We start from the raw sequence: 16685 nt of genomic DNA on the forward strand, positions 1-16685 counted from the left end.
CCTATCCCCTACCCACTCTCAGACTGACATTACCCCCACTTCCCACAGAAAGAACACAGGTAGCCAAAGGCAGCTTGGGCAATACTTGATATACATCATACATTTATTAGTGAATATCCCTCTGAAATCAGCAACAATATTAAAAAAAATAATGATTGCACTACTTGGTCAAGCAGAACTAGCAACTTTCATTTTAAAAAAAGTACAAATCTGTTAAAAATTTCAATCAGTATACACATATATATAATACAACATACTAGTTATGTTAAATGCTACAAACCAATGTGAATCCAATGGAATGGAAAAAACCACACATTTAAGCTTTAAGAACCATTTTTTTTCTCTATATATTAGCATTTTCTCAAATACATACATGGGAAAAATGAGGTAACTGTAAAATGTGCAAGGAACAGGGCCCCCCAAATTACATGTATTTTTATATATATATATATGTAATTTTATATATATATATGTGTGTGTGTGTGTGTATGTGTATATATATGTATATATATATATACACACACACACATATACATAAAACACCTTTCTAACACAGAACACAGGTGCTGGGCCCAGCCAGGGCTGGGGGATGGTGCCCACTGTCATGCCTAGGCCAGAAGTTGGTAAATAAAAGAGTAAACAATGACAAGCCCCCACCACAGGAAATCATTGGTAACATGGCATCTATAGCAAGGTCGGCAAATCACAAACATCCTAAATAATTGTTTTATAAATCTTTTTTTTAATGATTTTTTTAAAATGTTGTGCTCCCCCCCCCCAGAGCTGCTCGTCGGAATGACTGCTGCAGCCAACACACAACCCGTGAGCCTGTTTCCACCCGCCCCAGGAACCTTGAGGATCTGGAAAACCTTTTGTCGGGGTGGGAAAGGGAGGGGGGGGTTTGGAGAGGGTGGTTCTCTGTAAAACACATGGGGTTTCAACACTGCTATAAATATAGAAACATCACCTGGAGTTATATACAGTAAGACTTTGGGTTCTCCATGGGGGTGGGGCCAGGCTGATGGGGCCCCATGGCAGGCTGAGGGGAGGCAGGGAGCCAGGGCCGCTGCAGGAAGAACGAGGGTGGTTGGAGCATCCCTGAGGCAGCAGGCGCCAGGGGCTGCCTGCTAGGATGTGCCGGCCCCACACGCGGTTCGTTCGGGGCAGCAACCCCAGCTGGGGGGTAGGACAGGAAAGGAATGGGACTAGGGAGAGAGAAGATGGGAGCTCAGCCAGACCCTACCGGGGACCTCCTCCAGACCTTGGAGGGCAGGGCTCAGGCTGGGAGGAGGCCCCTGGAGGTGGGGTCCACGCCCTCCCTGGTCCCTGTCCTCCTGGGACTTCCTTGGAGGAGACTTGCCCCGTCAGGTGGGAGACGGGCCCTGGCTGGAGGGAGAAATGCCCTGAAAAGCGTACGGTCCCGGTAGGCTCTGGGGACGTGTGCAGTACAGTGCATGGCAGTTATCAGCTGAGCACAGACCACCCCCCAACCGCAGCCCTGACTGCCAGCCGCCCAGCCCAGCCCCAGCTGCACACATGCATGCAGACCAGGTGGCACCACCAGACCATTCCCGGCCCCCTGGGCGCTTGGTCCTGGTTGGTCCCTATATCCCCCATTAAACCAAAAGGAAACAAATTATTTAAAAATCCACACCCCCAAATCCTACAGGCGATTTTGGGCCAAATGAATAAACAAAAACTGCTGCTCCTCACGTTCATGCAAAACAACAGAAAGGGGAGATTGGGCGTGTGTCTGGCTGCCATCACTGCCAGGAAGGGGTGGCCGCCAGGAACACAGGAGGTCACATCTCCCCTGCATGGCCCAGGCGCCCTCAGGTCACAGGCCACCCCAGCTCAGGGCTTGTCTCCCATCTGCTCAGGAGGCTGGCTCTGATACCCTCCAGCCTGGGGGTGGGCTGGAATGTTGTGACTGGGGTGAGCCAACCCTCACAGCAGCCTGGGTAGGGCTGGCTGCCTGAGTCTGTCTGGGGTGAAGGCAGGAGGACCCAGGCCTGGGGCTCAGGAAATGGCCTCATGCTACCTTCTGTCTGCACGCCTGTCAGTGTCACCCAGTCAGACAGCACACCATTTCAGTGCAAGAGACCAGGCAACCCAGGATGGAGCCCCCTTTGCCCATTCTGGGACTGAGGATCTCCCCCAGCTGCACTCGGGATGGGGGGTGGGGGGATGGACCCCCGGCTCCCAGGGCTGGCAGGAAAAGGAGACAGACTTGAGGGCAAACAGGAGGGAGACTGAGTGAAGGGAACTCAGGCCGCTCCGTGGTGGGCAGACTGGCAGGCAGATGGGGCGGGAGTCTTTGGAGCTTGGCAAATGCAGGGGCTTATTGCAGGGACTTCTCTCGGGGCTGACCTGGCACCAGCTCCGGAGATGCAGGCGGGAGTGACGGGGCAGGCCTGGGCCACTCCCTCCCCGTCCTCCCCAGGTCCCCCCAACCCGAGCTTCCAGAGCTTCGGGCAGGGTTATCCTGGACGGCTGTGAGCCTCACTCAGCCTCCCTGGGCACCTCGGAGGCATCGGCCCGGCAAATGGGACACGTCCGGTTAGCCTGGGGGAGCAGCCACACATCAGGCTCCACTCTTGCCTGTCCCCCACCCCAGCTGGGTCTATTCTGCCTCTGAGACCTGATCCCTGAACAGAGCCTGAACTTCTAGATGATGACAAGGGAAACCCTCCAACGTCCACCCCCCTCCCTTACCACATAATGAACATCTGGAATCTGGCCTGGGTCGCATTACCTTTAACCACTTGTCAACACACTTGGTGTGGAACTCATGGTTGCAGGGCAGGACTCGCAGCAGCTGCCGTGCCTCGAAGTCACTGAAGCAGACAACACACCTGGGAGGGGGCACAGAGCGTCACTGATGGCAGGGGGAGGCTCATCACATAGTACAAAACCCCCTGGAGAAAGGGGTCCCCTTGTAGTCTCCCTGTGCTCACAGAGGGGCAGGAGATAGGGGCACGGCACTCACAGTGTCTGCTCTGACTGATGGCTGTCTGGGTTAAAGCGGTACGATGGGAGCTGCTCGATGTCCGCTTTGGTGAGGCCTCGGGGCTTGGCATCTCCTAGCCGCTCTGCCAGGTTCAGGAGGGCCTGTATCCAGGCAGGAAGGGAAGGTCATTAATGCTCAGGGCTGGAGGTCCCCCAGGCTCCCACCTCCCAGGACAGTGTTCCACGGGACCTCATAGTTCTCCATCTCCACGTCATCCACATCGAGATCCAGGCTGATGGTGGGCCCCATTGCTGTTGGTGACATTGGCAGCATCGAGCTAGGGGAGGGGGAGACAGGTGTGGGGGGCCCAGGGTCAAGGTCAGTAGGTGTAGGGAGTGCAGAGCTGCTCCCGACTCCCTCTGTGAAATAAAGCCCAGAGCTCTGCACCGTTCACACCAGGGACTCCAGCGTTTGTCCCAGGACATTGTAGGAGGGCCAGGAACCCAGTTGGTGAGTGTTGAGAATGTATATGGTTTGGTGAGGATGCAAGATGGCTTTAGAGGCCCCAGGCACCCCATGGGGCTTTGTTTGGGTCCAACCACTGGAGGCCCCAGGAGACCACAGCACCATGGCTCTGGGGCAGATGTGCTGGTACTTACAGGAAGTAGGGCAGGAAGCTGGGGTAATACGGTGGCGGGGGTGGCGGTGGGGGTGGCGGGGGCAGCGGCTGTTGCAGGCGGTATCTCTGAGTGCTCAGTCTCCGTGGCATCACGTGGGAATATGGCTACGAGAGGGGTGCCAGGTGCAGGTCAGCCCAGTGGACCTGTCTCCCGATCACTCTAGAGTCTGGCTGGGGACGGTACTTACCACACCGAAGGACAGCTCCTGGTGCAGTGGATCGTGTGGCAGGTAGTGCAGGGGCACAGATGGGGACAGGGCTGGGCCTGGGGCAGAGGTGGAGTAGGTGAAGCTCCCCAAGGGGTGCTGGTCCCCCCGCAGGTCCACATCGTTGTCAAGCCGCTGCAGAGGCTGGAAGAAGCGGGGGGGGGGGGGGGGGGGGCGGTGGGCAGCCAGACTCACTAACAAGGGAAGCCATGGCCCCCATGCCATCCCCTAGAGCATCAAACCCATTGCCCAGACTCACCATCCGCGGGTGCTGGGCCTGCAGCGATACAAACTGCCCAAGAGGTGCCATGTGGGCAGGCTGGGGGTGTGGGGCTGGCGGTGGGGGATGCAGGATGTAGTGGTCACTGGAGATGAGGTGAGGGTAGGCTTGATAGGGCACGGGGAGCTGCTGCATGGTACACGCCTGGATCAGCTGCCAAGAGAGGGAGGGGGTAGGGGGCTGCAGAATGTTCTAGGCTCTGGGTTGCGCCTATGCCTGGGCCAGGGCCATCCCACCCATTGAGAGGTGACCTCACTGAAGCCTTCTGACCCCTCCTACCCCTGCCAGAGGCCACCCAGGCAGGACACTACACTCTTTTAAGGTCCACAGTTATAATTCCAAACCATAAGGTAGGCACTGGGGTGGGAAGGTCCCTGAACCCTGAGGTGCTCTCACTATCCGCGAATGTACACGTGCCTTTCTGGGCAGGGTGGAAGCCTGGAGCTGGGTAGGCGCTCTGATAGTGTGGATGGGTGTCATAAGCTCAGTTTGCTTTTGCTGCTGGCCTTGTCTGGGGCTTTCAAGTGGGGATGGGGCAGGAGGTGGAGGCACTCACTCACCGGGGGTGGGAGGCAGCAGAGGGGGTAGTGCTGCCCGCTGAACATCACGGAGCATGCTGGGAGCTGCTGGGCACTGCAGCCAGGGATGTGTTGGCTTGTAGGCAAGGGAAAGCCTTGGGTCGTCACTGTCGTGACTGTGTAGGACAGAGGGACAGGTCCCTGGTGCACCTGTGGGCAGAGAGAAACCTGGGAAGTGTACGGAGGAAATAGCCATGCTGCTGCCCTCAAATGAGAGCCCTGCTGGGCCACCTCCCTTCTCTTCTCTAGCTGGGGCCTACCTAGGTACCCACTTGCGGATACTCCTTGTCCCAAGCCCTAGAGGGTAGAGAGAACCCTCTGGGAACCTGGGAGAGACTTCCAACTCTACCACTCACCCACTGTGTAGTCCTAAGGAAGGCCCTTCCCTTCTCTGGGCCTTAATTTACCAACCTGTAAAACAGGGCTAGTAACGCCTCACTGAACATGCAATGAGTAAAGCAGGGGAAATCAGGGTTCTGCTACCTCTGGTCCTCAGGCTCCAGAGGCTGGTGGGGAGGGGCCAGCAGGGTGGGGAAATGGAGGTGATGGGTATTCTGCCTACCTGCTCGTGGAGATCAACCATGAACGGGCTCTGTTGGGAGGCTGGGTGCAGCATTCGGGGGCTCCTGCCGGCAGGAGCCGAGGCTCGGTGCTCCTCTACAGGGAGGTGTGGTGGTCGGGGTGGTGGCTGCTGGGAGGGTAAGCGCTCATCCTGGGCAGGCAGGCTGGCCAGGGGGCCCTCGCGGCTGGGGCTGCACCACAGAGAGGAGGCCCCAGTAGGACTGAGGGGAGCCACTCATTCAGAGAGAAGCCAAGATCACTACCCACTAGGGAAGGAAGACCGCTCAGGGCCCTGTGCCCTGCCACCCCTGGCCCCTATGCCCCAACCCAAGCTGACAGCGCTGGTACCAGGGGTTCTAAGCTCTGTAGGACTAGGAGGTTCCTTCCTACCTTCCCCGGAGCTGGCCCGGGGTAGTGCCAGGTCCTACAGAGAATCGCCGCTGACCCACAGGGGCAGAGGGTGGCCACCTAGACACTGCCAGAGCCCATGGTCGCATCAGGGGTGGCAGAGGGGTGGAGGGGCTGGGCCAGGGCTCACAACCCTAGGAAGCAAACAGAAGGCACACAGAAGTCCAGTCACTTGTCCCATTAGAAATTGAGACAGAATCAAACCTCAGCAGTCTGATTCTAAGGGCTACTGATGTCCACCACACCCCTGTACTCAATGCGCAGTGTGCACTCTGGGACTGGCCTTCTTCTTGGGCACTGGGGATCCAGGATGACAGATCAGGGACAGGGAGCCCAGGTTTCAGTTTCCTGCTCTATGAAATGGAATCAAGTTCCCTTTCAGGGTTGTGGTGAGTTAAGAGGGCTGGCCAGCATGCTTCCAGGCCAGGTGGCTCCACTAAGGTTCCCCCAAGCTGGGGTCCCCAGGGATCCCTGTTCTGGTGTGGTGATCAATAACTTCAACCTTCAGGAAGCAGGGGGTCCCTGGGAGGGCACTCCAGCTTCCTCCATTCCATTGTGTTGGCTCTAGGGGGACTCCAATCAGGCTTTCTCTTTCCACTATTGCCAGGTAAAAGGTTCTGACCCAGTTCCTGCCCTCAGGGGTTCTCAATTCAAGTCAGCTTTCTTTCTTTCCATAATCAGTAGCCACAGGCCTACCCACAGTGACTTCATCTACTCTTCAAGGTCCATTTCACAGAATAGAAAACTGAGGGTCAATGGGATTGAAAGAGACTTGCCCAAGTGTCAAAGCTGGGAGTGAGCTGGCCACAAGCCTCTCACGGCACCCTGCTGCTAGCAAGAGGGGTCCAGCCCAAGCGCTCTGCAGGAGGTGATGAAGGAAGTGGCCACTGGTGGGTGGGTGCGTCTGGCATACAGCCAAGCCCTTGCTCTGGGGGCCTAACACAGCCCCCAAGTGGTGGTGGGGCTTGCTGAGAAAAAAGGGGAAGCAAGAACCTAGAGGAGGAAGTTGAGTGGGAATGGGGTGGGGCAGGTCTCCCTCGGGTAGGAGTTGGGGATCCCAGGTGGGATAAGCTGGGGGGACCATTTATTAACTCCAGAGGCTGGGATGAGGCCCTGGCGGAGAAAACTCTGGAACCTGTCAGGCCCTGCAAAGCTGAAGGGTGCATCAAATAGGACCAGCCCTTTGCTGTTCCTGCCACAGGGAGGCCTCCTCCATCCGCCCCTTCTCCATCTGACAGAACTCCTATGCATCTCTGATACCCAGCTTTCAGTGTTCCCTCCCTGCTGACACAGCTGGGGAGCCAGTGTATCATACCCTCAATACCTGGTTCCTTCCTGCCAGCAGCGGCACGAACACCTCCTCTGTGCTCAGCTTTACAAGCCGGGGCCCTAACTCTCATAGCCAGCGTCCAGGGGAAGCTCTTCACTTGCTGGGAGGGATAGCACCTGGCCATGGCCACAGCCAGGCGTTTAAGAGCTGGAATTCACATTTCTCCTGCCTAACCTGGGTTCTGGCACTTGGCAGAAGGGCGGGCAGAGCCCAGTGACCAGCCTGTGTCCAGCAATGATGTGGTAAATGTACACTCGAGAGCCCATCACACAGTCTGGCAGGAGGGAAATTGGTGCCCATGATTAAAAATTGGGAGATTACATAAAAATCTGTTCCTTCCTGAGAGGAAAAAAAAGCAGAAAATCTGGTCCCACTAGGCCCTCATTTCTGCTTGGTTCCTCTCACTGGAGCGGGAGCTTTCTCTCCAGGCCACCGAAAGCCCATTCTCTACCTGCCCACCATAGGTGACTAGGTTTGTAACCCCTGGGGTGAGCCGAGTGTACATCCTTCACACATGTGTACACCCACAGCCTTCCTGATTCTTGCTGACAATCCAGCCTAGCAAAAAGGCCAAGACAGACTCCTAGGCCACTCCAGACCTTCTGGATCAGAATCTTTGGAGGGTTGGGGAACAAAGACATGAAGATATTTTACCAAATTCCCCAGCAGTTTCTATGGCACAGCCAGGTTTGGGCACCTCTGCTCTAACTGACCTCGGAGATCCTGGGAGCCGACAGTCCTGCTGATAAAGAATATTAACAGTAATGACTATGGCACTTCTCACATGCCATCCTGAGTCCTCATAGCAACCCTCAGATGTAAGGACACTGAGGCTCAGTGAGGTGAGGTCCAGAGCCTGTCAGCCAGAGCTGTGAGTGCACTAGGACATGGCCCAGGCAGCATCTTCAATGGCTCCAGGCTGCCTTGCTGAAGTCTGTAGGATGTGGATGGCATAGGGGCTCAGGCACATGGGAATCTGCTCTGGTCAGCCCCTTCAAAAACACCCATTCCTCAGGAAAGGGAAGTGGCAAGGAGCTGAGAAACCAAACCAGCAGACCAAAGGGCCTCCCGCTGTAGATGACTGTGACAAAGTTTTAAGTGTCAACCCTTGCATTCTTCTACACGATACCCCAACTCTGGCCACAGTTCTGGCTGAGGATTGGGCGCATCACTTCCCCTCTCAGCCTCCGCTTCTTCACCTGTAAGATGGAACAGCCAGATAACCACCTGCAAGTGGACTGGCAAGGACTGCACAAAGGAAAGGTGATTTCTAAAGCGCATGTGTGAGTGATCACTATTAGAAATTAAGAGAGGCTAATCTCCACTCTCAAACTCACAAACAGAAATCAGGTGCCACTTCAAGCTCTCCAAGAGATACTGGGAAATATGCCTCCCTAGGGGAAACCCCAGCTGGCAAGGGAAGGACCTCTGGTTCTTGGAAGTCCTACTAAGAACAGAGGTTGTGCGGAAGGGACACACCCACTTCACAGTTGAGGAAACTGAGACCCAGAGAAAGGAAGTAACTTGCTCTAGCCCGCAAAGCCAGAGAGAGACAGAACTAGTTCTGCCTTGCTGGCCACCAAGGCCCAGATCCCCCCAACCCCTGACACTCTCATTAGCATCAGTAGCCCCCAAACCCACCTAATCCCAACTAATTTCAGTCCCTAAAGGGGATCAAGAGTTTTCTGTTTTAGGCACTCATGACTATTGTGGTGAATGAAGCAAGTTGAGACCCAGAGTTGGAGGAAGCAATTTGCTCAAGGTCAAACTGCAAGGGTGGCCAGGTGACCACCCCCAATTTCTGTAATTCCATAGTCCTTGGTGCTGCACTTTCAATGAGGTGTGGATAAATGGGTCTGCAGGGTCCCATCCCTAAACCCAATCTTGCCTGGAAGCAGGCACCACACTTTGCAGCCACCTCTTTCCCCAGGAGGTAGCCAACTCCCTACTTCCAGTGCCCCATGCAGCTAATCCAGTCCAAGTCTAGGGAACCCCTGCCAAGTCATTTGCCCTGGGGATGTCTGCCTGAGAGCCGGAGTAGATTTAAGCAGGATGAGAAGCCCCCTCCCCCGCAAGGGGCAGGCTGGTAGGCAAGCAGAGCTCTCCGAACGTGTGCTGCCTGGAGGTAGCTGAGAGTAGGACCATCAGCCTCAGAGCTAGGAGTCCTTGGCTAGCCCAGGTTCCCTAGGTGACCTTGGTCAAGGAAATCTCTCTGCTTCTGTAAGCCTCAGTTGTCACAGCTGTGAAATGGGGGTGGAAATCTCTCCTTCCTAGAACGCCCAAATAAAGCCAGAAGAAACAAGACGCAAGAAACCAGGTGGTCACATTAGCGGGGGAGGAAACCAGTGTTCCTGAAGAACCTGCCCCTCCTCAACGCGGGCCAGGCGCAGGTTTCGGGGCTCCGGGGAGCTTCCTCAGCCACCCTTCCCCGGGGATGGGGGGCCAAGGTACAGACACCCGCCCGGCGAGGAGACCCCCAACGTCCCCCCTCACTCATTTGTGCCGCGCTAGGAAGGACATGGGGGGCGGGAGGCCGGACTGCGGCGTTGGGGCCAGAGCACTGTGACTTTAAGAGCCGAGGTTCCCGGACCATGTGCTCGGCGTGAGACAAAAGCAACAACAAAGGAAGTGGCGGCGGCAGGGGGAGGGGGCGGCTCCTTCCTTTCCAACCGCAGCACTCAGCCTCCGCAGCACTCAGCCTCCAGAGAAGGGAGGCTCGACCCGGCCTTGGGGGCTGGGGATCCTCCTTGATTCTAGAGGTCTCTCCTTATCCCCTCTGGACCGCCCGTGATTAACCCCTGCGGAGCCACCTAGATCACAGCCCCCAATCCCAGGGGAGAGGGACAGGAGTTCCAGGGATGCGGAAATAGGGAGTTGAGGCTCTGGCCCCTACTCACCTTGGGCCGCCAGGCCACACGTTGGCTCCTTTGTTCCCGATCTAGGACGGCCAAGCTGGACAGAGGGGGGGGGCTGCCTGGACCCTTTAAGAGAGCCCCCGCCCTGCGGAACAATGTGCTCCCCTCCCCACCCCCCCGGTCCGGGGGCAGTCCAGCTCCTTCCGGGGCTCTCTCTTTGTTGTCGGTCCGCCGGCGTCTGCCTCGCGAGGCCCACGCGCGGTCTGCCTCTCTCAGCCCAGGCCCTCCGGGAGCGGGAGACGGCGCAGGACGCAGCCGGGTTTGCGCAGCTGCAGGCGGCTGGCCCTTTAAGAACTGTCCGCGGCGGCAGAGGAATGTAACAAACCCCACATTTGATTCACAACATTCGAAGCGGCGGGGTCGCGCGCCGGGCGGGAGGGGGGCTCGCGGGGGCGCGCCGGGAGGTTCCGGCAAACAGTAGCCGGCTGCTGCCCGCGGCAGCCCTGCCAAGAGCTCCGCCCCGCGGGGGCTATGAGAGCCAATCGCTCACCGCGACTCGGCACGTGATTAATGGGACGCCATCTTGAAAGGCAGATTTTCTTAAAACCTCCTCCTTGCCCCCACCTTCGCACTTAAAGTGACCGCCCTCATCACAAGCAGGGGGCGGGGCCACATGGCCTGAGCTAAAGATGGGAGACCCCGGCGTGGGCAACGCCAACCAGCTGCAACTCGAACTTGCTGTGCAAACTCGTGAACCACTCGCGCCTCTGAGGCTCAGTTTCCCTGCCGGAGAAATGGGTTCCCCTAGAAGAGCCGCAGCCCAGACTTACTGTGTCATGGTCTTCTCTTCGGGACGGGGCGCCTCCTGGGATACTGAAGTGCAATGGGACTGACCTTCGACGAGGCAGGGGCGGCCTCTTAAGCCAGCCCAACTGGGTTAGGAAGGCTCTAACAGCCTTGGGTCGGCAACCTCCCCGGAGATGACGTCAGCCCCAAGAGCTACCGCGCCGCGATGACATCATGGCCTGGCCGCCCTGCATCTCCTTGTTTATACTACGCGGCAGCTTTAAAAAGCTGGGACACCTGGGTTGCCCAACGGACCAATAGCGGGTGACCCATACAAACGAGCTAACGCCTGCGGGGCAAGGGGATTGGTCCTGCGTGCGCCGACGCCACAGAGACTCTTAACCGCCCCGCCCCCGGCGTGGCCCGGGAAAGGGGCGGGGAACAGTTTGAAGCATGAGCTGCAGTTGTCCGGCGCTCTGGTAGCAGTCCGCGCGTGGCCGGGAGAGCTTGGTCTCTTCCATGGAGGGCTCCCTGCTTAAGGGTTTTGGAAAACTAAGCCCAAAAAAGTCTTCAGTTTCCTACTGTACTCCTCCCAGCAGCGATGAGAAGGAAGGATTGCTACAGGATTTTACAGATGGGTCAGGAGGGTCAAGGGGGGCGTTACCCACTCACCCCAAGTCACACAGCTATGAAGGGTGGCCGAATAGGTATTTGAACCGAAACCACAGCCAAGCTCGTTCTCCTCTGCTTAATACAGGGGCAACATTATACGAAGTGGGGTATTACCTCCACATCGATTATTTAAGAAAAAAAATCAGTAATGCTCTAAATATCTAAGAGCTGGGCATAGGCTGAAAAGAATCATGTGCATATGATCAATAACCGGACTGCTCCGCGTGGGAATGCGCTGACATAGGGCTACCCGCTAAACAAGAAGCCAATGCAAAATGTTAACATTTATTAAAGCCTGTGTGTAGGGCTACTGAGGGTGGGGTGGTGTCATTTTCTATGCTGCTTTGGTGTACTTCATAACCCCAAATTTAAAAATAAAAATGGAAAGCAATTTGCTTGAACAGGGTGTTACTATGTATCCATTTTGCTGAAAACTGGATATATATCTGCACATAATACTTCTGGAAGATACAGGAAGCAACTGTCCTCAGGGAGAACTGGAAGAGAGTATGGGATCCGGAGGATAAGACTTTTTTATTGTATATGCTTATGTACATTTGCTCTTAAAAAACAACAACAACAACAAAAAACCTATACAGGGATGCCTGGGTGGCACAGTCGGTTAAACCTCCAATTCTTGGTTTCAGCTCAGGTAGTGATCTCAGGGTGGTGAGACGGAGCCCTGTGTTGGGCTCCATGCTCAGCATGGAGTTTAAGACTCTCTCCTGGCTCAGGTCATGATCCCAGAGTTCTGGGATTGAGTGCCATGTCCCTTGCTTGTTCCTTCTCTCTCTCAAATAAATAAAATCTTTTTTAAAAAATTAAAGAAATTCTTAAAAACTATTGTGAAAGAGTATTTTTTTAAATCTTCTAAGCCATAAAAACTTTTGTTCCCTTAAAGTAAGAAATCCAGAAATCCCCCTTCAGGAAAATTATCCAATGGAAACAACCCAGAAGTTTGGGGAACAGAGATACTTATTCAAGTTTTGTTTAGACCAGCAACAATCTATTATTGCACGGTGGATGTGCAGCCAGCAATGCAATGACCGAAGATGGTTCCCAGGGACACTTTGCAGATATCTAAGCACAGGAGAGCAAGTTCATGATGCAGTACTGTCGATGTTACCTGCCCAACTCTAACCATGCTTTTAATTATGTATGCATGAGAATGAATGGGGGTGTAGAGGGGATGCCTTTCTCTAAGCAACTCCTTTTCATCAACTCTCCCTTCTACTATATCCCTTCTGACCTTTTCTTTCTCCCCATTATGTAAAAGCAACTAGAAAATCCTCCCCTCATTGGAAGGTGCCACGTTAAGACCACCCCCTGCTTGCCTGTGTAGGGACAGAATCTGCAATGGCTCCCTACTGCCTGCCCCTGGTGCTGTCCTTAACCAGCTTCCCCTAGCCTTTCAGGCTCACCTCTCCCCAGTTCTCCCACAGCCACGATGGAGCACCTACTGGCCTTCCCTGCCTGCTATCTTCCTGCCTGTGCTTAGCTGGATTGCCTCCCTCAGATGCCCTCTCTCTTTCTTGCTACCAATCTATTTCTCTTCTCTGTCCTTCAGGGCTCTGTTCCCATCTCACCTCTTATAGGAAGCTCTGGGGTCTCCATCATGTACTGAACCTCCCCCATCTCTGAACTCAGGGCTAGACATACCCCAGTCTTCTCTTCTTATCAACTGATTTGCACATAGCCCTGTCACGGTCACTTCACTTCATGTCTCACTCCATAACCCGCAGCTGGCCTAAGGGAATTCATCATCTTTAAGTGCACTATCATCTAGCCTTCACCGGAAGGGCTCAGTTTATGAGTGAGGATATGAGGCCTAAGGAAAGAAGAGACTTGCCCAAGAGTGACTTGCTGGAGAGAGACTACCTTACCACTCCTGCACCCTCAGAATGCAATTCTTCAGCCACAATCAAGCCAGGTACTTTGAAGCCACCAAACCTCTGACTGTACAACTCTAATTAAAACCTTCCCACCACCCTGTAACTCCAGCAGAACCCTGCTCAGCCTTTGGGGTTCAGCTCCAAGACTGCCTTTGCGAGGCCTCCCTGACCTGTCTTCTGCAGTCAGCTGCCCTGGCTTCCTTAATGCACAGCACAGCTGTTACCACACTGCACCAGGATGGCAGAAAAACCATCTCCATGGGGCTGCTCTCCCCCACCCCCCAGCAGGCACTGGCTCACACTGGGCAGCAGATGCTTAAGGAAGGGGCTCTGAGTTTGACTCTCACCTCTGATGCTACAGGGCTGGGAAAACCCTGCTCTGTCCTTTCTCACGCATGACCTTCTGGCTTACTCCCCTGGGAGGCCCTAAGCAAGCACCCACAGACCACCAGGGTGCCCCCAGGGCCAGAGGCCAGTAACACTTCTCCTCCTGATCTGAAAAACCTTCCTGGACACATGCAGAATCACCCTGGAGCAAGTGGGCAGAAGGCTCAATTTTACCAGATTTTCCAGAGAAGCCAAAGTCTGGGCTTTCCTGTGAAATCCCCTCAGGTTCACCTACAGGTCTGCTTGGGAACCCCAACGTGGTGATATGGCCTGCACACGTACTGTATGCCCCACTCGCATCCACCCTACTCCACCCTACTCCACCCCTGCCACTTGAAGACAGGTTCTGTTTTCATCTCACATATGAGGAAAGTGGTTCAGGAAGTGCCTCTCCTTGCCTCAGATCCCGGAAGTGTGGCCCAGTGGGTTCCAGTGGCTACAGGTGGGGGCGGCTCATTCTTAATCAAGCACGTGCAATAAGGTTCTGTGGAGAAATTCTAGGGTCTCCTGCACAGTCTAAAGAATTCCCATCCTGATCATCTCACTGGTCCTCCCGATGACCAAAGAGCTAGGTGCCAGGATTTTGCAGATGAAGAAATGGGTGAGGAGGGGGATGACTTAGCCATCAAGGGGCAAACCTGGGATCACATTCTAATCTCACATTAAGTTTGGTTCATGCAATACAAATGTCAAAACAGAGTCCCCAAGTATTGCTCAATAATAAAAAGCACAGATACACCAAGGCAAAAGTAGACCATGGAGGCTCAAGGACTTGTGCATGAGCAGCAGAGGATTCAAATCCCAGTCCCTCCAAGGAAAAGCCCTGGATGTTACAGTCCAGCTTCCACCCACAAGCCTCGTCTTCAGATGGGAGGGATTCCACTTTGGCAGAAAGGGGGGTGGTCATGAATTCCTGCTGGGGCCCTGCCCTCCCTAAGAACTTGGACAGCTGGTTGCCTCCATTTTTCCCTCAGGGTCAGAAAGCACCCCACTCCTTTCTTCTAAGACTCCTCAACTTCTACAGATGCAGGGCCCAGTAGCCTGTAGAGCAGAGATTGAGGGATCACCCAGGGTCACACAGCACAGCCTGGTAGAGCCAGCCTGGGACAAAGACCTCCTAGCTACCACAGAACATTGCGGACCTGAGCCCAGAGCCTCACACACCCCAGATTGGGGGTTGATGGGCTCCCTGCCAAGTCCTCTGTGCTCAGGATATGCCTGATCACACCACCTCCACATCTGAGCTCCAAGCTTTGGCTCCCCTAAAAAGAAGTGGCTGTTTGTGCACATGGGGGTAGGGCAGGGCGTCCATTAACGTGTTCACAGGCCTGGGGCTCAGGTCGGGGGTACTTTTAGTTCTAAGTTGGGTCAGTTATTTGGCTTCTCTCTACCTTAGTCTTATCTGTAAAATCAAGACAACACTAGTGACACATGGTATTCACTGAGCACTTACTGTGCACCACTATTATTCATCTCCTATAGGCTACTGAGGACAGGCACACACTGACGGTTAAATACACAGCCTCTGGTCAGCCTGTCTGGGCTTGGAGCCTGGCTTTCTGCCTCTTATTAGCTATGTCATCTTGAGGAAGTCACTACCTTTTTACAGCTCAGTTTGGCCAGGGGTAAAACGGAGGGGACAGTACCTACCTCAGTGTTGTCAACAGTTTCTCCCACTATGTGTGCATCTTTGACCTGACCTGCCCAACTTTCTGGGTCTGGGTCTGCACCTGAGTGTGTGAGCTCTGTGGGCATGGTGTTGGAAGGGGTTCCCTTTTCTGATTCCCTTCCCCCTGCAGCTCTGGCCGCTGTAACTCCCGGGGTCTGCAGAGGTGGGAGCAGGTACTATCACATCATCCAGAGATGAAAACCGGGGGCCTGCAGGAGTGCGGTGTCTGGCAGACCCAAGGAGATGAGTTCAACTCAATTCCCCACTTTCTTTCCATGTAAATTTCTCTTCTGAGGGCCGGCTTCCTACCCCGTCCTGTTCACACCACCGCCCTGACCCCCGACAGCCCCTCAGTTCGAGTCTAGAGATCCTTAGGCAACGGAAGCTGTGTGACCTTGCGTAAGACACAGACCCTCTCTGGACCGCCGCCCCCCCCCCCCGCCCCCGCGTTCTGCCATTCTGAAAGCTGTATCGACGGCGCTGGGGTGTGGTGGCCTGTTCCTCGCACCCGGCAGACGCTCCAGGGCAAGGCTCGGGAAGCTCTGGCTCCCCAGCGGCTGGCACAAGGAGCGCTGGTAAAATGTTTGGAAGGACGTTATGAAGCCGGAGGACTGCGGCGCCACTTTAGCTCCCGTTCCCTGACAACAGGGCCCCTGCGGGAGCCGGAACCCACGCGGGGTGGGGGTGGGGTGGGTGTCGGTCGGGTCACGTGCGGGGCGCAGGGCACTCTGGGACTCGTAGTTCGTGGGGGGCTGTCCCCAAACTGGGGCACTTGGACCTAGCGGGCGGGCGGACGCACTGGTGAGCGGAGCACCTCGGGATCCCGGTCCAGGGACAGCGAGCTCAGCACTGCAGACGCAGGCAGAGGCCTCGCTGGAAGTCCCTGAGCTACTCTGTCAGCCCGCGGCCGCCCCCTATCGCTCCGTCTCGCTGGCCTCGAGCCTGAGGCGCAAGGCGCAGGGTCCGGGCCAGGCGTTACCTGGGACCGCGGCTGGGCTCCACCCCAACCGGGCGGCCGGCGAGTCGCTCCCGCTGCAGCCCGGGGTCCGGGTCCCGCTGCGGCCTGAGCGCCGCCTGCCGCGGCCCCCCCTCTGGCCCCGTGCGTGGAACCGTCCGCAGACCTCACCACCCGGGCGCGCGGCCTACAGCGGCTGCGCAGCTTCACCCCCAATCCTGTGCGCGTGTGGAACTACCTGGACTGCACCAAGTGCACAAGAGCGGAGGGTGGAGGAGGCGGGGCGCCTCTAGGCACGCCCCTCAGAGTGAGGCGGCAAAGGGCGTGCAAGGGCGAAGCACCTAGGGCCTGGCGTCCCAGCGGCTCACTTACTACGCGCGTGATCTTGGGCGAGCGAGTGACTCTGTCTCGTCTGTGAAATGCAGAACATAACGCGACTCCATGCCCATTCAAAGAACCTTTGCTGCCCGGAGAGTT

The 16685-nt window shown here is 55.8% G+C and overlaps 1 protein-coding gene across 13 annotated transcripts; it reads right to left on the reverse strand.

Annotated features, from left to right (window-relative positions):
• Positions 1-762: 762 nt before the first annotated feature.
• Positions 763-16401, reverse strand: RNF44 (ring finger protein 44). Of its 13 annotated transcripts, none has more exons than XM_047731528.1 (12): positions 16233-16401; positions 7647-7734; positions 5645-5796; positions 5256-5475; positions 4676-4843; positions 4095-4268; positions 3818-3979; positions 3610-3734; positions 3200-3287; positions 2990-3111; positions 2756-2855; positions 763-2565 (listed from the first exon to the last, which is right to left on the reverse strand). In XM_047731528.1, the coding sequence occupies exons 3-12, from the start codon at positions 5749-5751 to the stop codon at positions 2503-2505; spliced, it is 1329 nt and encodes a 442-aa protein (XP_047587484.1). In that variant the 5' UTR covers positions 5752-5796; positions 7647-7734; positions 16233-16401; the 3' UTR covers positions 763-2502. The 13 variants fall into 13 exon arrangements, with proteins under 13 accessions (XP_047587484.1, XP_047587485.1, XP_047587480.1 ...); XM_047731529.1 differs by lacking the exon at positions 16233-16401 and adding an exon at positions 10678-11274 and having other exon boundaries at positions 7647-7731; XM_047731524.1 differs by lacking the exon at positions 16233-16401 and adding an exon at positions 10678-11274.
• Positions 16402-16685: the final 284 nt, after the last annotated feature.

The sequence above is a fragment of the Lutra lutra genome, chromosome 5 (assembly GCF_902655055.1).
Source record: "Lutra lutra chromosome 5, mLutLut1.2, whole genome shotgun sequence".
Lineage (NCBI taxonomy): Eukaryota > Metazoa > Chordata > Mammalia > Carnivora > Mustelidae > Lutra > Lutra lutra.